We start from the raw sequence: 22,717 nt of genomic DNA, 5'->3' as shown, positions 1-22,717 counted from the left end.
CTACAGACCTCATTATCACAATTAATGTGTGCACTTTGATTAATATAACACCATACTAATACTATGTCCCACTACGTCTCACTTTAAAAGGAATAGTTTCATTCAAAAAGATTTTTTGTTTTTTTGGAAATTAACATTTTCCCACCATCAGGCCATCCAAGATTTAGATGAAAAATTTGGAAAAATGTAGGATTGCATCAGTGTTTAAACAAAGGATGCTCTGCAGTGAATGGGTGCCGTCAGAATGAGAGTCCAAACAGCTGATAAAAACACCACTCCAGTCCATCAGTTTATGTCTTCTGAGGTGATCAAGCACCATTTACAAGCCAAATCAAATATGTGGTTGGATTTAGATATGAGAGGAAGCATTATTATGGACTCATATTTTCGCCAATAGCAAAAGTTTACAGTGAAAACACTTTAATTTGTTTCTCATAAACATGCAGCTTTTCACCTCACTAGTCATTAACTGATGGACTGGAGTGCTGTGGATTATTGTGATGTATTTATCAGCTGTTTGGACTCTCATTCTGACGGCACCCATTCACTGCAGAGCATCCATTGGTGAGACACTCATTGTGCAATGCATCATGCAATGCAGCATTTCTCCAAATCTGATGAAGAAACAAACTCACCTACATACGGGATCGTCTGAGGTAGGGTATATTTACAGCAATTTTTCATTTTTGAATTAATTATTCCTTTCCTCAATGAATATGATGAGCGTGACTGTGTTCAAGCAGTACCTGCAGCTCAGACTCCACCAGGAAGATGCCGAGGGCGATCACAGCATCTCTCCTCCGCTCATCCAGCTGGAAAACACCACGGATGTCCACAGGACACATGCATTGTAGCTTCTGGACCTATATTACACAAATATGCAAATGTATTTAGACATGCCATCTTAATCATGCAGAAGCAAATAGAACCAGTGAGACATGTGACTTTAATTTGCATAAATATCTAATCATGCATCAAACTACTACACCACCAGGGTAATTATTGTTACCTAAAAAAAAAAAAAAAAAAAAAAACATTTTTGTTATTTGAAATAATATTTTTTAACAGTTTTATTTTTTAGTGTTTCAAACTGATTTTGAAACACTATAAAACTACTAACTGCACATTAATGAAAAAATAAAACTGATCTAAAAATTAAACTTAAATAGTAATATAAAAAAAGAAAAGCACATTAATTAAATTAAAAGAAAATTAAAACCGAAACAAAAAATAAAAGCCACCTCAAAATCTTAATAAAAACTATAATAGCATTTTAAATAATACTAAAATAACACTGGATACCACACACATCTCACAAAAAAGTCATGATGCAAGATAATGTACAGAAGTCCACAAAGTTTTAAGGAAGTCAATAACATACTTCCCTTTAAAACAGACAATAGTTCAACCCTTTTCTTTTTTCAGGTGAACATGTACACTTCAGAATTATAATTTATTATAATTTAAAATCCGAAGCGATAACAGTCAAACATACTGGGTTTTTAATGAATGCATCTTTGCACAAAGGCTCAGAAAATGTTTTGCATTCAGAGACACAATGACTTTTTAATAGAGAGCCGCCCTTGAAACACCTGGTCTTTCAGCAGCTGCGGTCACTTTATGAGACAATGCACACATTTAATATAGTGATCCACATCTGATGTATGTTATGTTCACTTCAGACATAAACTTCTGTTTTTGTCAATATTCGCCAAGATAGCATGTATTTTGACATGATCTTGTATGGATTTGTAAAATAAAGTACTGTACGTACATTTATACTGTCAGACAGTAATAACATGTAAAAAATAAATAACTAAATCAGCACCTGATGTGTCAGGGTTAATACATACTTTACATCTCTACGCTATAAATGACCAAAAAAGATCACTTACTAAAACATCAGCATGAAATAAATTAATAAAATAAATAAAACAGTTGACCAAATCTGAAATATAAATGTGGTTTAATTTGTGTTTTGAATTATCTAAATATCAGATTTCACTCACCACATATATATTCTGTATTTGACAATTAGAACATTTATTATGATGACGATTATTATGATTATTATTATTAAACTGATACGTTTATGCATCACTATTTCCTATAGCTGTATTGTATCGGATTAGTAATAAAGACAAGTTAAAATATGAAATTTTGTAAGAGCTGACTAAATTGAATTCTAGTTAAACGCATTATCGATGATTACACTTGGTAATAATTAATAATGTAAAAATCTCTTCAACTATTAAATGGGAAAGAACGTAAAACTAACAAAGCAATGACTGTATAAAACAATTCAGTCGATTTTAATGGCTGGTGTTTGATATTTGGATATACATGTTAATAAATGTTATATAAATAAGAGAGGACGTCAGAAATTAGATTATTTTAATTTGTTTTGGTTCTGTTAGCTGTTAGCTGCAGATGCTAATAGGAAGTAAAACTCTCACCTTGTCAATCGGAGCGGGTCGATGAGCAGCCAGAGAGCGCGCGAGAGACAGAACAGTATTAAAAAAGAAACCTCGCGACGTCCCTTTCGAAGACATTATTCATTTAATATATTAAAACAAACAAATATCTACATCTTAAAATGAAATGTTCGTCAACTGACAGCAGATGAAAGCCGCGACTACGGAAAGCCACAGCGCACACTTTACAAGGTCACCGTATACGTGCTGCAGCATTTACGCGTTCGCTTTTTTGCTTCTCTGCTGAAATTATACCTCAACATACAAAAGAACTCCTCAATTATAGAGAAATATAATTCACCCTCATAAGTGTTTATATATATATATATATATATATATATATATATATATATATATATATATATATATATATATATATATAAATTAACTGTTAACTGAAATAAAATAAAATAATAAAAAACAACGTACACACATTTTTTTTTGCCAGTGAACCCACACAGAAAAATGTTTTCTGTGGTCAGATTTTTTTATTGTTCATCAATGGGAAATCTTTAATTTACCTGTCTTTAATCTCACTTTTAACATGTCTGTTAATTTGTTAACATGTCTCACTTTTAACATGTCTGTTAACACATTTTTTATCTTTTAGTTTTAAATTTTTATCATATATATATATATATATATATATATATATATATGTGTGTGTGTGTGTGTGTGTGTGGGTATATACGTGTGTGGGTGTAAATTAATTATCCTATTAGTCTGATCTTCAACTCACTTAAAATATATAAATATATATATAAAACTATATTTTTTATTAATTTCAACCTGAAAATATATAGTTTTTAAAATCTTTAAATCAATGAATTATCATTCCTGAATATTATTATTAAATTATCTAATGATTAGTTGGGTTTTATAAATATATAATCTTATCTTTTAACTGTTTAATTTTAGCTGTCAATTATTTATAGTTTGTCTATAATTATCTAGATTTTTTTCTTATTTTATGTACATGTATCTATCTATCTGTCTATCTATATGATAAAATAAAACAGACACGTTTTTCCAGTCAGAATAATTTATTCTGAATTACAACATGAACTGAAGGCACATTGTTTTTCATTTGCATGAGAATTAATGCATATTTAAGTCACTCTTTTGGAATGCATTCTGATTACTTTAATAATCAATAAAATCCTATGTTAATACAATCCCACGGCTGTTTCCTGGCCCAACATGGGTCAGCTATACCTTACTGTTTACAAAGACACTCCAGGACTGACGTTGCCTACCTCTGCACTGGATCATGATTTGACTGCAAAATGCTATTATTTAGCTAAATGGCATTACAGTACATCTTAAACATGTCTTCATAAAGAGTCAAGAACCACAAAGGCACAAATGATATTAGAAACCTCTTCAAGACTGTACATTCAAGACTACCACATGATGTGTGGTGAAGGCAAAACACACTTTAAGTCTAAAAAGGTTGCATACTACAAGTCAATCCACTCTAGTTCTCTGGTCTGCTGTGAATTAAATTTGAGAACAATGCTGAATAGTGAATCTTTGCTTTATACGATATCTGTTACATGGCTGTGTATCATTTAGATGCCGTGTCACCTTGATCTCGTATTGAATATCCTGAATATTTCACCTCTGTTTCACCTCTTTACAGATTTGTCTTGAGGTAGGAGAGCAGAAGGAGAAGAGGAACATTAAAACAAGCACGCTAAATCGTCTTTAAGGCTTTTAAGAGGCTCTGGCCAGATCTGTTGCAGATTCAACTGATGTTAAAGAAGTAAACATTGTATTTAAGTGACCTGGCTCTTTGGTGATGCTCGCTTGGGTGAAATAATACTGTTCAGTTTTAAACGCACAGTATGTCGTGTGTTATTGATTTCAGAGATGAAGGCAACTGTTATTGTATATATCACTGTTGTTATGCTATACTGTTACAGCAGGGTGTAACTATATGCAAATTATGGAAATGACTTAATGTAAACAAATAGATCACATGATGGATATTAATATAGGCACTTATAATAATCATTAACCCTGGATTACTGCTATACTGTATGTAAAAGTGCATGCATTGTAAGTACCACTAGTTCTAATTAAAAGTTAGGATTTTTTCTCTTATGCTCAGCAAAGCTGCATTTGATCAAAAATACAGTAATATTGTGAAATATTATAATTTGAAGTAACCATATTTGAATAGTATAAAATGTTATTTATTTTTACTGTATTTTTAGCATTATTACTCCAGTCTTCAGTGTCATATGATCTTCAGGAATCTTTCTAATATGCTGATTTGATGCTTATATTATAATATTATTTAACAATATTACTGTTTTTACTGTATTTTAATGCAACTTTGGTAAGCAGAAGAGACTTCATTAAAAACGTATAGATAGGGTACAAAACACATTTATATCTTATAATTAAAAGCTTTGGTGTTATTTTTTGTGGATGAGGTTAATATATGGATCCAGATTTAGACTTTTTCTTAAGTTTTACAGTGTTCAAATTAGGCCCTCAGCACTTAGTATAGAATCACAAGTTAGGAAAATAAAATGACAATTAAAAAGTATAATATTTGCTGGTAAATTGCACTTTAGAAAATAATATAGTTAAAACTAGAATTACTTTTTCTATGCTACCTAATGTTTAAAAAATTAAATAAAATACATCCCTAATGATGTAAGTTTCCATTTAACATTTTTTTTAAAGTCTGATATTTAAATTGGTCTTTGAGTTAAAAAGTAGTTTTCAAGTATTTGGTGTCTTTCTCACATTAGCTGGGGAAATTGATTAAACGGTGGTAATTAAACACATTTCAGTGGCTTTCTGAGTCATCTGCTGTTGGCAGATATTTTGGCTGATGAAGAAATGCTGTAATATGATGTCATGAAGGCCAGGCTCCGCCCATCAGTCCGTCTTCCACACCTTGTTGAGAACTTTAACCACTTCCTCGTAGATTATGAACACTATAGCCACGTCCATACACACCCGACCTAACCTGGGCACGGTACCTTTGTAGAACCTACAGAAGACAGAGAAATCGAAGGAAACACATTTAAGTGAATAAACAAGGGTGAATCGCACAAAAGCTTTCAGAAACCTTTCATTCTGCATTACAGTAATGAGTATGTGCTTAACTGTAACAAAAACAACGTCAAAGATGGGTATATCTTCATGAAAAATGTAATTTCGTAATATGTTTTTTTGATTTGGGGGTACATGTTTTCACAAACAGTTACAATGTTTTTTACAAACTAACAAAGTTGAGGTTGAAAAATTAGTAAAACTGAAATAAAGAAAATTAAATAAAGTTAGAAAAAACAATTAGATAGATAGATAGATAGATAGATAGATAGATAGATAGATAGATAAAAGCACATCAATTACTAAAATGTTAACTAAAAATGTAAATGAATTTTGTCATAAAAATACTAAAAATAATTTTTTAAAGGTCTTTCTGACAAAAATAACTTCTTATTTTAATGACAAAAATTTCATTTTAATATTAGTTTAAATTTTAGAAATATTGTCATGTGCTTTTGTCATTTTTATTACATGCTTGCTCATATAGCTGGTCCTTATTTAAAATTAAAACTATTATTGAAAATATAAATATGAAAATATGACATTTAAAATGAAAAAGTGAAAAATGTATAACTAGCTGATATAAGTTGAAGTTCTAAAATAACTAATACTTAAAACTGAAATAAAAATACATTTAAGCTTGAAATATAAAAACAAAATGACTAAAACTTAAAATAAAATAAAATGAGAACATTTTAAACTAATGGCAAAAATTCATAATGGTTTTGGAAATAGGTTTTATCTTTCTTTCTGATTTTGGGGTTAATTATGACCGCAGATGTTTTCATTTAGACTTACGCAGCCGGCCCTTCGTGTTTCAGGATTTTGACGGCGCAGTCAACTGTGCTCTTATATTTGTGAGCTTCCAATCCCTGTAAACAACATGAAAACAAGATTTAACTGTCCTGTTGATGTTTTACTAAAGTCTTGCTTACTGCTTGACAGGGTAATTGACTTTTATTACACACCTGCATTCTGGTTTTGATCACATCCAGTGGTGTATTTCCAAACACACTTGCAGCTCCAGCAACGGCTCCAAACACTCCGGTCACGAGAGGGTTAATAGCCTTATTGGGGTTATCACCTAGTTTTAGAGTGAACACAGTGATCACTGCAGCCTCACGCATTGATCAGCACACAGTACTTACAGAATGATAACTATTAGACTGTGCTTCACACCTTTATACCAGTTTCTGAGAGCGGTCATCACGTAGAAACGGATGGCCTGGTTCGAGCCCTGCTTCAGGACTGTTGCGGTCAGTCCCTGATATGTTCCTTTGAGTCCTGGGAAAACAGAAAACAGAGGTTTTTTTCAAACTCAAATGATAATTATGTTTTTATTCCACTCTAATGATGGGTTTCTGGGAGTTTGCAGCTTCCAGTTGTTCACAATGATTGGTTAGATCAGAAGTTGATTAGTGTGACGGTCACATGGATTGTTGCATCACATGATCTTCATGTGAGATCAAACGAGACTGAATTTTTATTAAAAAAAAAAAAAAAACTGAACAGACAAGGATCTGAGTCATTTAAATAAAATATTTTTAACTATTCAATTTCATGCAAGTGTTGTTATCAATAACTTAAACCAATTATTCATATTCTCAATATTCTCATAATTTATATAAAGCAAAAATAAAATATAAATACTAAATGAACAACAAACTTAAACCACTTGAAAGATAAAAATATATTTAAGATACACAAAGAAATGACAAAAGCACATGAAGTTACTAAAACATGAGCTACAATTCAAAAGAAAACTGAAAATATAAAAATGAAATAATAATAAATAAAATAGTAATACTAATATAACATTGCTTCATGGCAACATAATTTAAAAATATAATTTTAATAATAATTTTAATAATAATAATAATTTTGTTAAACATTTCTTGGGTGGTTATATAATAAAAACTACATATAAAATAACTATTCTGAAAAAGTCTAAATAAAATGTATAAAGCAACCAAAAGTGTGTCTAAAAGTAAATATTAAATATTAAAGATCCGCGACTGTTTCCATGTTTCCATTTTAATTAAAGGTTTGGAAAATATTTAGCTTTAATCCGTTTTTTTATTCTATATATCTTTATTAATCTCTCAGTTTTAGTGTGTTCAACATTACGTTAAAGTAAATAAAAATGTTGCTTTTGGCAATATATATATATATATATATATATATATATATTTATTATTTATTTTTATATATTTTTACCTAATGTTATTTCAAGTAACTGATTTGAAGTAAATGATTTGTTAATGGTTTTAATTTTAGAATACTGCCATGACTTGAATCACTGTTCAGATGTAACTCTGTAAAAGTGCGTTTGGTCTCCTGGTGGTGGCGCTGCAGACTAAAACATTCCCCACCCACATGTACCTTGTGTTCTGACTATTTCTCTCACACCATGGAAAAATCCTCGGTACTTTGGGTTCGCTGAGGTCTGATCGTGGATGAATTTGACCTGAAATTAAAGGAAAGCATATTCATATCAGTGTTAATTCAACCAGAAACCACTTCACACTGGTTTTACTTTGCATGTAATTCACAGATATGTATGCAATGCATTAAAAGCTGCAATATAAGCTGAAATCCCCCTGAGTGTCTGTTAATGCATGTTCTTGTCTGATGGTTTACTTACATCACTGCTAAAGCACAGGTAAACTTTACTACTTTTTGCATTAGTGTGGAATTTCTTATAGTGCGTCTAGACAGCGAGTGAGCAATGCAACGTGACTAAAGTCAAATGCTGCATTGCTCACTCTCAGTGTAGGCTTCTAACTATCAATGCATGCTAAAAGCTTCAGCATATCATGACACACACCTTTACAGTCTCCATAGGACACACCACGACCACAGCCTCGGCCACTCCTGCGCCCAGACCGCAGAGCAACCCTCGAGTGCTGTCCAGCTTCCCAGACTCATCCCTCATCTTATTACTGAGGAACTCAAACATCCCAAACCTGCAGAGAAACAAACTCATGAGAGCCGGAACACTTACACATCTCCCGTTTCAAATGATACTTCCTCATTTACTCTGCAGATCTTCGTTTATGATAAGAGAAACAGATGTTTAAAAAAAAAAAAAGCAAATAATGTGACCCTGGAGCGGAAAGCCAGTTTTAAGTTGCATATTTGTGTCGGGCAAAATTATTGATTTTCCTTTTATGACAAAAATCATTAGAATGTTAAGTAAAGATCATGTTCCATGAAGATATTTTGTATATCTCCTAACCATAAATGTCAAAACTTAATTTTTGATAAGTAATATTCATTGCTAAGAACTTACTCTAAACAACTTTAAAGATGATTTTCTTAATATTTAGATTTTTTTGCACCCTCAGATTCTATATTTTCAAATAGTTGTATCCTAATAAACCATACATCAATGGAAAGATATATACAATTTTCTTTTTTTTTTCTGTATGTTGTGGTCTCTGTTTTCTGGAAGCATATGCCACTAAAACGAATTCCTTGTATACACAAGCATACTTGGGAATAAAGCTCTTTCTGATTCTGATTAAGCTTTTTTGGCACTAAAAATCTTTTTATCTGCACTGTTTGTTCTCTTCAATGATTTGACTAAGGGCTTCAAGAGTTGACTAACGGCTTGGGCGTCGTGACGTCATTACTTGGCGTGGCCGCGACGTTGAATGCTTCCTTTACTGCTACTCGGACTACTGCACAGTGATTAGACATACTCCCTCTCATCCGTGTGTCTTCTGATGAATTAAAAATCTATTTTAACCATTTTCAACCGTTGCTGTATTGTGGGGTGTAATAGCGCAACACATAATAGCCATGGGGAAAATAAAATGAGAATGGATTAACTTTACACCGCTTTCCTGCTTGGAGGCGCGACTACGGAGACCATAACATCTGAATATTAATTTATATAGCTTAAGTCAACATTGAAAATAAGGGAAATTTCTCGAGTTACTCATCCAAAATACAGAAAATTTCAACATTCATCTTTTTGTTGCTATCCCTCTGCTGACAGCAAAAATTCGTACTATAAAACTGCTGCATTAACTAACGTTAAGCGATTTGTGAAGCTAGGTCTCACGTGACTTTAGTTACAGATTGGCGTGAAATCGTGCTCTCACAACAACAACGCTATCTTAAAAAGCCCAACATCACGGTAAAGTTGCTTTCCAGTAATCAAAACGATGCTTTGAAAACATCTGTTTCGCTGGAAGGACAAGGAGTAGCAACAGGACAACAACACAGAGACTTGACAGGTCTGATGGAGGGGCTAACGGGATATTTTACAGGAAAATACTAAAACGGGAAGACCGCGGGAAAACAGCTCAAATACGTGAGAACCCCGGAAAAACAGGAGGGTGGACAGCTACTAACTACACTTTTGAAACACATTGTTAAAAGTCCATGTGTGAATGGTTGTTAGCACTAACGGTTACTAAACTAGCAGCTAGGTAACGTTAGAGCGCAGCTTACCGGATTACTGTATACTGTTTTGCCGCTGTTCCGTTTCTATGATTTGCAGCTCCTGAACCCATCCATTTGTAAACTGTACATGAGACTTGACTTGTAGCTTCGGAACTATTCTGAAGTGTAGGCGCTCACAAAACAAACAAGGTAGCCGAAGATATCTGTAATGCAAACGTGCAGCAAAAAGTCTCCGTCGGTACTCCACTATTTGTTGGGAATTTCATATGGATCCAAACCGTTAATAGAGCCGATTTTGTCCACATACCGGTCCCTGGCATCCCTATTTAGCGTATCCCTATAAATCCCACAACCTTTTCGCGATTTTGACATCTTTTTTTCTTTCTACCAACTCTGCTCTTCTCGTTCAACTGGCTGTATGTTTACATTCGCGAAGCTGGCAACATGGCCGCCACGTCCCAGAATGCAACTTGGCGCCCAAGCCCTATTGTTGACCCAAATGATTCGCGAACCTGCTCTGAAGTCCCGATCTGACTCAAATGATTCGCGAACCCGCTCTGAAGTCGCGAACTGACTCAAATGACTCAAATGATTCGGGAACCCTCTCTGAAGTCGCGATCTGACTCAAATGATTCGCGAACCCGCTCTGAAGTCGCGATCTGACTCAAATGATTCGCGAACCCACTCTGAAGTCGCGATATGACTCAAATGATTCGCGAACCCACTCTGAAGTCCCGATCTGACTCAAATGATTCGCGAACCCGATCTGAAGTCGCGAACTGACTCAAATGACTCAAATGATTGGCGAACCCGCTCTGAAGTCCTGATCTGACTCAAACAACTCAAATGATTCGCGAAACCACTCTGAAGTCCCGATCTGATAGATCAAGATAATTTATAAAGGTTTTTAAACAAAGAATGGGAATATCAGATAGTTGACATGGTAAGCAAGTTTGTGAATATTTTTTAATAAAAAATGAAAAACAAAAATAAAAAAATAAAACTAATAACAAAACATCTGTTAGTTATTGTGGCTGCGGTGTGTCACATGACAAATTATGACGCATCGCCATGGAAACAAGGGGTCAGTTAAAATATTTGTAACTTAAGCTTGAAAGGGTTGATTTTAAATATATATATTTTCTAAGTAAACAACAATAGCCCAAGTTTAGTAAACATTTTTTTTTGAGACTACAAAAATATTCTGCATCCATTTTTTGTAATAGTGGCTACGCCACTGATATACACACACACATTTATTTATTTTTCTAGAGATTGGGCTGAATTACATTTTGCATGACAGCTTCCAATTTTTTTAATTAATAGATGTAATCGGCCTATTAGTTTACAGATATCTCCACTAAAATCCTTGATTGACTGACTGACGTCATCAAAGCTAGTGATTTATAGATTACACACTATAAAAGCAGCAGAGCAAAACTAGAAACCGAGGTCAGCTGTCAACCAGAATAAACTGCACTGACATCATCAGACGCCACACTGACAGCCAAAGGTTGTGCAAGGCTTATCACAGCGGGTCAAGAAACGCTCACCTCACTGCGGCTTTGGGAATGGAGCCATAGACCAGAGAGCTCAGACCACGGTACAGACCCTTCACCCCATGACCACGCACCGTCTGCTTCACACAGTCGACTGACGAGACAGGACAGAAGAATTACATCATTTCAGTAGCAGTATTAAAGGGATAGTTCACCCAAAAATCTAAATTATGTCATTAATGACTCATCCTCATGTCGTTCCAAACCCGTGAGACCTCCGTTTATCTTCGGAACACAGTTTAAGATATTTTAGATTTAGTCCGAGAGCTCTCAGTCCCTCCATTGAAGCTGTGTGTACGGTATACTGTCCATGTACAGAAAGGTAAGAAAAACATCATCAAAGTAGTCCATGTGACATCAGAGGGTCAGTTAGAATATTTTGAAGCATCGAAAATACATTCTGGTCCAAAAATAACAGAAACTACGACTTTATTCAGCATTGTCTTCTCTTCCGTGTTTGTTGTGAGAGAGTCCAAAACAAAGCAGTTTGTGATATCCGGTTCGCAAACGAATCATTAGATGTAACCGGATCTTTTTGAAGCAGATCACCGAGTCAAGAACGGTTTGCATCGGTTTTCGGATCACCAGTAGTGATGGGAAGTTTGATTCTTTTCCTCGAACTGGTTGTTTTAGATAGTTCGATTCAATAAACCGGTTGAAGAAAACGGTTCACCGGTTCTTTTGCGCTCGACGTAATGACGTCATTGGCGATGATCGGTCTGCTTCACGCTGAATCACACATGCGCAGTATCATCAGCTCCTCGGTTCTCGAATTGGACGCGTCTGACAGAAACGGTTCTTGACTCGTGAACGAGTCAATGTTTTGTTCGTTATCTGCCTCGGCTCTGTGTTCATTTTCAGTTCTTTCTTCACAGCAGATCAGTCAGTGTACTGTTTGAGTACATGAATTACTCCGGGATATTGGTTTGTTTGAACTCAGAGGGAGTGTCAGCCACATTAAAAAATTAACAGCTTAAGTCATTTGTGGATTTAAACGATTCAGTTCGATTTGGTGAATTGGTTCAAGAAGATCTGTTTACATCGAGTGATTCGTTCACGAACCGGATATCACAAACTGCTTTGTTTTGAACTCTCTCACAACAGACCCGGAAGAGAAGACAATGAATAAAGTCATAGTTTTTGCTATTTTTGGACCAAAATGTATTTTCGATGCTTCAAAAAATTCTAACTGATCCTCTGATGTCACATGGACTACTTTGATGATGTTTTTCTTACCTTTCTGGACATGGACAGTAGACCGTACACACAGCTTCAATGGAGAGACTGAGAGGTCTCGGACTAAATCTAAAATATCTTAAACTGTGCTCTGAAGATGAACGGAGGTCTTACGGGTTTGGAACAACATGAGGGTGAGTTATTAATGACATATTTTTAATTTTTCAATGAACTTACCCTTTAATGCTCCAAAATAGAGCTATTCACATTCTAAACTCAGCCTGAGGCATAATCATTCGGAAAAGTGGGCGGCTATAAATTATTAAAAGCATTACATTTTCTTATCAGATTGTTGTGATCTCTTGTAGCTGAGTAAATCATTCATGGTTCAAAAGTGTACATAACCAGACTGTTGAAACGTGACACTGCTGGTTGCAAGCGTGCGATTGGCTAACAAACAAACCGAGTTGAACAATCTGTGCTGATAAACTTGTTGTGAAAAGGGGACACAAAGTCCAGCGGCTGATAAACCTGAAAACTAGAGCTTGTGCATCGGTTATTGTACTATGAACCTTCAAACCGGGGTGGACTATGTCTCTATGCCAATGCACCATGTGTTTTTTACGCACAATGATTAAATAAAAATGTTCAGAAAGCTCTCAGGACATGGCAGATTCAATAAAAAAGAAATTAATTGTTGAGTGTTTACTTAAGATAATAACATGAAGCAATTTGAGCAAATACACACCGATGCCTTTGTAGCGAGGCGGGTTTGCCTTCTCATCTAACTGAAGCTGAGTCTTCACATACTCTGTGGGAAATGTGATGCAGATTTCAATGCCTCCAGCAATCCCACCTGCAAAACACAGAGAATGTATTCATTGTGATATTAATAAAATAAGCCAAAATCAGGATCATATATATACATAAACTAAACCTAAAACCATTGAAAAATATATCTATATTTTAATTTGTTTCGTAAATATTAACTGAAGTAAAATTAAAATAAAATATAAAAACACCTAAACTTGTTTTAATTCACCTAATCAACAAGGAAACATTTCTAGTTTTAATTTAGTTTAACTTGATGTATAAAATCACTCAAACTAAAATAAAAAATAATAAAAAGTATATAGACACTGAAAAAAAAAACGCTTTAACAAAAATAACAATAAAAACTGAAAATAGAGAAATAAAAAGCAATTCAATACAGTAGTATCTCACTGACACTTATAATAAAATAACACTTGTTAAATAAATATAACAGATGTAAAATGTAAAAACATTTTTGTTAAATAATAACATTATGCAAAAGGCCAAAATAAAACAAATTCTATTAGACTATTACTATTAGAAATTGTCAGAATGAAAAGGTGTTTTAGGATAGTTTTTTAGCATTGCTAAATGTCTTTTAAAAAAACTTTTGAATGGTATATTATTATGAGTTTTCACAGCAGTGATCAGCTTTCTTAGTTATAAATGTCTCATGAAAATCCCATCGATCTGTCGCCACCTTAACTGTGTGTTAGGCACATCTGCAGCTCAACAGGCGACAGGAAAGTGTCTTTCTGCGATTGGCTCAGAGGATCCGCCCCCTGCTCGCAGATGGGTGTTACTGTCAAACAAACGTCCTGCTCTTTAATCAGATCTCAACTTTGTTGACACATTTACAATTCTTCTACTGTGTGCCATGTGTGCAGACAAGCTTCAGGCGATCAATCAAACAAGCAGACATTATTATAAGCTGTATACATTCCAGAAGAACATATTATTGCTCTGAAGTTGCTCTTTCATAGCTAATGGAGCAATTTTTCATTTAATTATCAACTTTGTCTAAGGTGTTTCTACTCAAATAAACACAGATGAGTCAATAGTTGTCAGAGTAAGAGTATAGAGATATAAAATAATTGTGCATATCAGAGTTCACACTGAGATCTCTTGACTTTTGGATCTTGTGAAACATACTTGTGAGATTACAAGTGCCTTTTTTCTCAGGAAAAATGTCTGAAAACTTGAAACTTCAACAAAAGTTTATTTAATCTCATACAGAAGATGCCTAGGGTAAAAAAAAGATTTGAACAAGATTTAATTAGATTTTTCTTTGATGCACTAAAATGCATTCTGAATGCTCTAGTGTTTTATATTTGTAATTCCTGTGTACTCTCAGGAAACTTGGGGGTTTGTTTTTATATATGGGATGTTAAGACGTTAAGATGTCCGCATCAAAAAAATGTACAAAATTGATTTCGTGTAAAAATGTCTACTTTTAAGGTTTCAAATAAGTTTTTGGAGAATAAAATGTCAAAATTTGATTGAAATAATGTTACATGGTCATTCAGTGTAACACAATAGTTATGCAAAAATTCAAACAACATGCTTATTCTGACGTGTACATATTAAAATATCTAAAAGAATAATGCAGCAAACTAAATTTCATTGTGTATTAAATTAGAAAAAAAATCTTACTGACAAATGGGCAAAACCTAGGACGGTGGCAAATGTTAAAAATGTCAAATTACAACTCATTAGTATTTGGGGTGAAAGTAATGTCTTTTAATATGACATAAATTGATTTTTGTTGTAAATATACCTGAAAAAGCTTGTTATACAGAATTACATTTTACTGGGTGTCTTCTGTAAATCAGGGGAAAATGTATGATATTTATTTTTTGCTCAGAAAAACAAAAACAAAATTGCAATTAAATAAAACAGAAAACTTTTTGCATTTTTTGGGGGGTAAAACTACAACAGTTTAAAGCAGTATTACACTTTTTTTATGCTTAAACACTTTTTCGTCTTTGACCCATATACCAATATTTTGTCTTTCTAAAATCAGTATACTTGTTTAACAGGTTTTAACATGAACACTAACGTGTCTTTTAACAGGTGAACCTGCAGGATATAGTGTAGCAAAGTCTAATAAATCTAACCTGTTTAACCTGCTGCTCTCCCTGAGCCACAAAACCATCCCCAAATCACCACGTATGAATAATGTGTACATAAATCAAGTATTTTAGAATGTAAATAAACAAATAATATTACATTTAAAAACAAATATAAATATTAGATTTAAAAAGTTTGGGTCTGTAAATATTTTTTTTTACATTTATGCTCACTAAGGCTTGTTTCTTTGATAAAAAAAAATACAGTAAAACAGTAATATTGTAAAATGTTATCATAATTTCAAATAACTGTTGTCTATTCTAATGTATTTCAAAATGTAACGTCACATGATCATTCGGAAATCCTTCTTATATGTTGATTTTCTGCTCGAGAAATGTTTAGTGAAATTATCAATGTGAAAATCAGTTTTGCTGCGTCAGTTTTGATACATTTTTTTCAGGATTATTTGAAGAACAGAAAGTGTGAGAGAACAGCTTTATCTGAAGTAGATAAAAGCAACATTATAAATTACTTTCACTTTTGATCAATTGAAGGCATTTTTTTTTTTGCACATTGAACAATAGTTTTAAAGGTCCTTATATAGCTGGCAAATAAAAGCAAATAACACTTTATAAACTTTATTTAAAAACATTAGAACCTTTGAGGAGAGGAGGAATGTTTGTTCAGATTAAAGCAGCACACATCTATTCCTGCTTTACGTCTTTAAAGTTAAATGCAATCAATGGCCTTGTGTGAGTGTTTGTGTGAGTTTTCTGCTGAGCCATCCGCTCGTGTTTGAGTACCAGTATGACTGGTCTTTTACTATCAACACATCAGCCAAAAGGAACGTTTTTTCAGAGGCGGAGCAAACATTTACATTCTTTGAAGACCAGGATCTTTCAAGACATACACTGAAGACCATGGATCAGGTTCTCTGAACATTATTAGGGTCAAATAAATAAATGTGAACATCTATAAAATGCATCCTAATTCAGTGTACATGTATTGCATGAACAAACATCTGTGACATCTATGAAATGCATTGTAATCCAGTGCACATTCATTGCATGTTCTAGCTGCTAACCACATATTTCAACACTCACAAACCGTTTGCATTCCATGTTAGTTACTATGTTATTGTGTCCATGCCACCGGCTCTTTCATCATGCATCCAGCACAGTATCACTCCACTGAGCAAGTACTGAGACCTTCATGCAGCACATGATTAGATATGAATGGAACTGCTATGAGTTTTGCATTAACTGTCGGTGCTGTTAATCTCAGACACGTGCACTGGCAAGACATTAACCACACTAACTAGGGACACTTTAGGGAAGGGTGGAACATTGAAAGCCTATAATTACGCTTTTAAGATTACCAAGTTATCCATAGATTCAGAGGAGAGAATGAAATAAAGAAAAATAATGTTAATGCATTACTAATGGAATGTTGTCATAATTTGCAACCAGTCATAAAAGGATCATATATAAATAAGAATCAAATGAGATATTAACTGAAAATACAATAATAATAAAATAAGTTCATTATGAATAATCTTATTGGATCAATTTAAAATTAGATCCAAATTGAAACTTATTGGCTCAAAATAACAATTATTAGAAATTTAGAAATAGTAACTTCATTAGCATTCCTTTTGAATTTTTTTCAACTGTTCATGACATATAAAATGGAAATCAAAGGCCTTTATGGATAACAAAAACATATCGTATTTCACCCCACATATAAAATAAAATATTTTCTTGCATTATTAAATTGTTTTGATGCCAATGAAGCACATTCTTCTCCCTTGTCCCCTTATTGCAAAATAAAATCATTTCTAAAGTATTTATATATCATTATTTGATATTTGCTGATCTTAAATAACATAATATTGTTAAAGTATTTTAAGGTATTTTTTAAATACTGTAATACACCAAGAGAATGATCTTTGAGAATAAAGTAATAAGTAAAAAGTAACATGTTACAATACATAACAAAAAAAAAGTGCAGAAAATGTAATTAACATTATAATAAAAAGTCATGAAAGAAATAAAATCCTAAAAACAGATGTCATTAAATAATAGGAAAAAATATTATAAAAAAAAGAAAGAAAATGTTACATAATTAAATTATATAATTATAATTTATATAAATATATTTTTTTATTTAATAATATATAATTATCATTTTTAGGGTGCAATGTGACGTTTTCCTGACACTTCTGACTGACACATTCCAGTTTTGTAACAGGCAAGTCTTGACTGTTACATTATAACAGAAATGCTACACTGTATCAAAGCTCTTCTGTTACTTTGTATCAAAGTTCTTTTGTTACTCTGCATCAGTTGCACACAGCATGACACACACATCCCAGTCCAGCACACTGAATACTCACTCGCCTGTGCAGTGATGCTGACTACAGCTCTGTAGGGATCAAGTAAACAGTGTGGATGACAGTGCAAAAACTGCGCGGCACAGCTGATCTGGAGTCAGTCACAGCATTAACAGAAATGACTTTCCCAGTTTATTACTGGTTCATAAGCGCAAAAAGACACTTACCAGCTAAAATGGCCTTTCCAGGGTGTGTGAGTTTGGCTTGTCCTGCGGGCGCAGCGGCTGATAAACAGTGCGGTCTGTGGAAAGGACTCACAAATTTCGGGTTCACTGACATTTTTCTTGTTTTAAAGCGGGGTTTGCAGACAAACGCGCCTCCTCCCGCTCAGCAGAAACAGTATTTGTGGCGTAAACGGCTCTCATAAGTGAAGGGACGGGCTCTCTCTGATCTTTTGACAGCTTGAAGATCCTGCTCTCTTTCAAAAGTACTCAGACAGACTCTCGTGTGTGTGAGTGAGTGTGTTTTTAAGGGAGGGAGTCTCCATCGGCGCGCCATATTTCTGACGAACACTTCAGATCTGTTAAGGTGGAACGGAACAGACGAGTTTCTTGAAGGTTCACTCACTGGATCAAGGCTCACGTTACAACTTCATAACAGGAAAGTTAGTTAAATACACCTTTAATTAAGTTGTTTTTGGAGACCTACTACTATGCATTTTATTAGGGTAAGACTTAGTTTGCTTCTTAAATTTCAGGCACTTTTAAGTCACAGCGATTTATTTAAAAAAAAGACAGAAAATAAAAGTTTTTTTCTTTTCATATTCCTTAGTCACAACCAGGGGCGGATCTAGAAAAATATTGATGGGGTGGCGAGAAGGGGGCAGGAATTTTGGAGGGGTGGCAACATGGCAGACGTGTATATACTGAATTTAGTCACAGTTATTACAGTTTGATGATAAATATATGTGCACACACTACAAAAGGACACAGGCTATCATTTACAAACTTAATCTCATGCAATCAATGTCTTGCATTTGAAACAGTTCATATAAGGAATAAGTGACCATAAGCACCACCACACTCACTAATGCAGTATGCATCAACATGTAATTAAGAGCATTATAAAAGGTTCAGTGTTATCAATATGTCAATTTATTATAAGAAACACAAGATTTTAACAGCCATTTCCAGCTGGGGAGACTCAACTGATTTTCTACTGTTTAGTGTTAATCATCATCTAACTCAACCAGTCAAGAGCTACATTTATCCTTAGATGTTATATGAATATGGTCCCTGAAGCATAGGTTTTATTAGCTGACAATAATAATTAATAAATTAACATTATAGGCACAAACACAAATGTACTTTTAGAAATTGTTTTTGAAAAATATGGTGTTATTGTTTTGGCAAGCTTAAATTAAAACTTCTATGAAAACTTGTGTGATATTCCTTTAAAATAATTTTTAGTATATCTTTTTTTAAGTATATTTTACTAAGCAATTTCTTACATAATTTCTTTGAGTTAGACCAAACTTTTATTTTGGTGGGTTGTAATCAGAGTTTCTGTGTTTTTTAATTAACTATTATTATTAGCTAATAGGAAGTATAGCATACTCTACTGTGCAATAGTACTATATTTCTTTTTTAATTTCTTCAAGTTATATTGAAATGTTATTTTGACAGGTTGTCGTAAAGACATTGCTGTTTCTGTCAGTCTGTGTATATGATACGAGTAAATGACGATAGTTTTATCAAATGAAATGGTGAAATCCTCTCATAGCGCGCTTGCGTGCACATGTGTAGCATACATCATGCATCAATATAGTGAAGAGCTGAAAACACCACGCGTGCTTCAGTGTGTGTGTATGTGTGTGTGTGTGTGTGTGTGTGTGTGTGTGTGTGTGTGTGAAGTAGAGAATACTTTTGTATTGTATTGTTGTGCCCCCTTCCTCAAATATGATGATGGAAAAAAACACCTACTATAGGGGTGAAAAAAGAACTTTAATCAAATAAAAAATGAAATGAATAAATTGTATTATTTACAAATCACAATTGTAGCTCTCGACATTTACCTGTGGCTATAACTTTATTATGACTCTAAATTATTTTATAGTCTCAAGCATTCAGAAATCATGCAAAAGGAAATTAAGCAGTTTTACTATGATAAAACCAAACCATGGTTTATTTTTGTAAGGGTTGTGATATGCACTTTTTTTTTTTTTTTTTTTTTTGAAGAAGAAATTATAAAGGTTGTGTCATCTAATAGCAAAAAGGTGGCCAAAAATGAAACATGAAGTGAATATGAATTAAACGTTTGGTCAGTAGCCTAAACAAGGATTTGATTGTCCTCTAAGTGTAACAGCAGCAATTACATGGCATTTGTAATAACATGTACATAAATTGTTTATTTTGTATTTGCCTACATTATGTATTTTAACAGTGTTATTATTAACCAATCATTATTGCCTCATTATTTTTTTATTTAATGCATTTTAGGTAATTTTAAAGGCTATTGATGGCTTAGGTCTGTTTTTATAGCAACAACAACAACAAAAAAATAGTACAGTATGTTAATACTTTGTAAAATATTATTTGAAGTAACAAAATCATGGTTAATTTGCAGTTACAATGGCTACAAGAACAATAATTGGTAGTTTTCGTAAGGGAACCTGAGGGGGAAAAAAATCTTTCACAGAAATGTGCCTGAAAGTGATAAACGGGCCTCGTTTTTACCTAAATGATTTATACTTTATTTTAATATATATTAAAAATATATATAAGGTGTGCATTGTAGCTGACACCTAAATGAACACATTACAATTGTTTTATGACTGCAAGTCTTTCTCCTCAAATGCTATTGAGCTTCAAATTTGTGTTTGAGCCCATGTGAAAGAGTAGCATAATTTACATATGATTTACAGATTATTTTAATAAATATTAAACATTTAATACAATTGTACATTATAGCTGACACCTACATTAACAATTACAGTATTTTTTATTACTATAAGTAATTATCTTCAAATGCTACTGACGTTAGAAAAGTGTATACCAATATCGCATGTAACTTTAGAGACGGTCCCTAAATTGAGAGTTGGTGCCCTACTCTGCGTGTAGGGAGCGACGGTACTGAATACCTTTAATATTGCAGACACTAGTCCATATCGAGATTTGATTAAATGCTCTACTTTTGATTTATTCATAAAAAAATGGCCGAATTCCGTGATGTTCTGCTTTATACAGTTCCAGTTCCGCGATTCAATCCCTGTCGCTTTTCAAAAACAAACGGGGTGAATTTATGAATGAAAGTGTGAAAGTTCTGATACAAAACGGAGTTGTTACGTATCCTCACGCTTTTTAAAAGTGGTTAACTATGTTTGACAGATGCAATTTTTGAAAATCGAAAAATCATTTGAGTCAGTTCGGGAGTTCGGAGCGGGATCGCGAATCATTTGAGTCAGTTCGGGAGTTCAAAGCGGTTTCGCGAATCATTTGAATCAGTTTCGGGATCGCGAATCATTTGTATCATTTCGGGAGTTCTTAGCGAGATCGCGAATCATTTGAGTCAGTTATGGGGATCACGAATCATTTGAGTCAGTTTGGGAGATCGGAGCGGGATCGCGAATCATTTGAGTCAGTTCGGGAGATCGGAGCGGGTTCGCGAATCATTTGAGTCAGTTTGGGGATCGCGAATCATTTGAATCAGTTCGGGAGTTCGTAGCGGTTTCGCGAATCATTTGGGTCAGTTTGGGGATCGCAAATCATTTGAATCAGTTCGGGAGTTCGGAGCGGGATCACGAATCATTTGAATCAGTTCGGGAGTTCGTAGTGGTTTCGCGAATCATTTGGGTCAGTTTGGGGATCGCAAATCATTTGTATCAGTTCGGGAGTTCGGAGCGGGATCACGCATCACGAAAGTTTCGCGCTCATTAAGTTTCAAATTGGCCATAACCTTTAATTCGTTGTTGCCAACTGGGGTGGCAGCAGGGGTGGCAAGGCTTTCTTTTAGCTTTTAGGCATTTGCCACGCCACCCCGGTAGATCCGCCCCTGGTCACAAATTTTTTTACAGTGTCGTCATCATGTATTATTCAGACCATAGACAGTAAAAGACGTAACTTATTTTAATATTAAACTTATTTTATTTCAGTTAGTTCCTTATTTCTAATTTTAATTTAGTTTGTCTTGATGCACTAAAATAACGCAAACAAACATGTATTAAACCCGTATAGACGTTTTTAAAAACATAAATAATTAAAAAACATAAAATAATAAATAAGAAAAAACTATAAAATTACGAAAACTGTTACTAAAATTAAAATAAAAAAATAAAACTTAAAAATTAAAACTAATTAAAAATATTATTATATTAAATAATTACCTCAATGGTACTGATATAACCCTGTTAAAGATTATGCATGCATTATTTGTATGGTTCTCTTTAAGAGGCAAAGGTGGACAATGCATGTGAAATATATAATCAATTGATTTATTTATAATAAAATATGCAATGGAATTTAAGAGTCATCTAGACTAAATAATCAGAGCAGCATTATGTGAAAGTGGTGACATCTGCTGGTAACCGTGTGTGTGTGTGTGTGTTTGAATAGGCTAATAATAAAGCAGTGATGAATATGGGCATATAATTAATTGTAACTGTAATCTACAGCTTCTGTTATCTCTCATTCGTCTGCATTTGGAGATTTAATGTGTAAGTACTTAAAAATAACAATAAACCTTTTTTTTAAAGGACTCATATTTGCACCAAACCTGAGTACAAGCCCCTTTAAAACTTTACAATGGTAACC

At 33.6% G+C, this 22,717-nt stretch overlaps 2 protein-coding genes across 3 annotated transcripts in view; both read right to left on the bottom strand.

The window, feature by feature from the left end:
* The window catches only part of LOC128020842 (phosphatidylinositol 4-kinase alpha-like), a 39,487-nt gene extending 36,828 nt beyond the window's left edge, over positions 1-2,659 (bottom strand). The window contains exons 1-2 of one of the 2 annotated variants that reach the window (XM_052607595.1): positions 2,457-2,659; positions 747-863 (exon numbers count right to left, since the gene is read on the bottom strand). In XM_052607595.1, coding sequence (XP_052463555.1) covers positions 747-863; positions 2,457-2,552 — 213 coding nt within the window. In that variant the 5' untranslated portion in view covers positions 2,553-2,659. The remainder of the gene's footprint in view (positions 1-746; positions 864-2,456) is intronic. The other variant, XM_052607596.1, reaches the window with a different exon arrangement.
* Positions 2,660-3,498: 839 nt separating this feature from the next.
* LOC128020841 (tricarboxylate transport protein B, mitochondrial) lies at positions 3,499-18,428 on the bottom strand. Its single transcript, XM_052607594.1, has 9 exons — positions 18,137-18,428; positions 13,443-13,550; positions 11,513-11,612; positions 8,374-8,512; positions 7,929-8,013; positions 6,726-6,830; positions 6,515-6,630; positions 6,345-6,418; positions 3,499-5,484 (listed from the first exon to the last, which is right to left on the bottom strand). Exons 1-9 carry the CDS (start codon positions 18,246-18,248, stop codon positions 5,370-5,372), a joined length of 954 nt encoding a protein of 317 aa, XP_052463554.1. The 5' UTR covers positions 18,249-18,428; the 3' UTR covers positions 3,499-5,369.
* Between the last annotated feature and the right edge of the window lie 4,289 nt (positions 18,429-22,717).

This window comes from Carassius gibelio, chromosome A10 (assembly GCF_023724105.1).
Source record: "Carassius gibelio isolate Cgi1373 ecotype wild population from Czech Republic chromosome A10, carGib1.2-hapl.c, whole genome shotgun sequence".
Classification (NCBI taxonomy): domain Eukaryota; kingdom Metazoa; phylum Chordata; class Actinopteri; order Cypriniformes; family Cyprinidae; genus Carassius; species Carassius gibelio.
The sequence above is the reverse complement of the archived record's forward strand: the minus strand, read 5'-3'. Positions and strand labels throughout refer to the sequence as shown.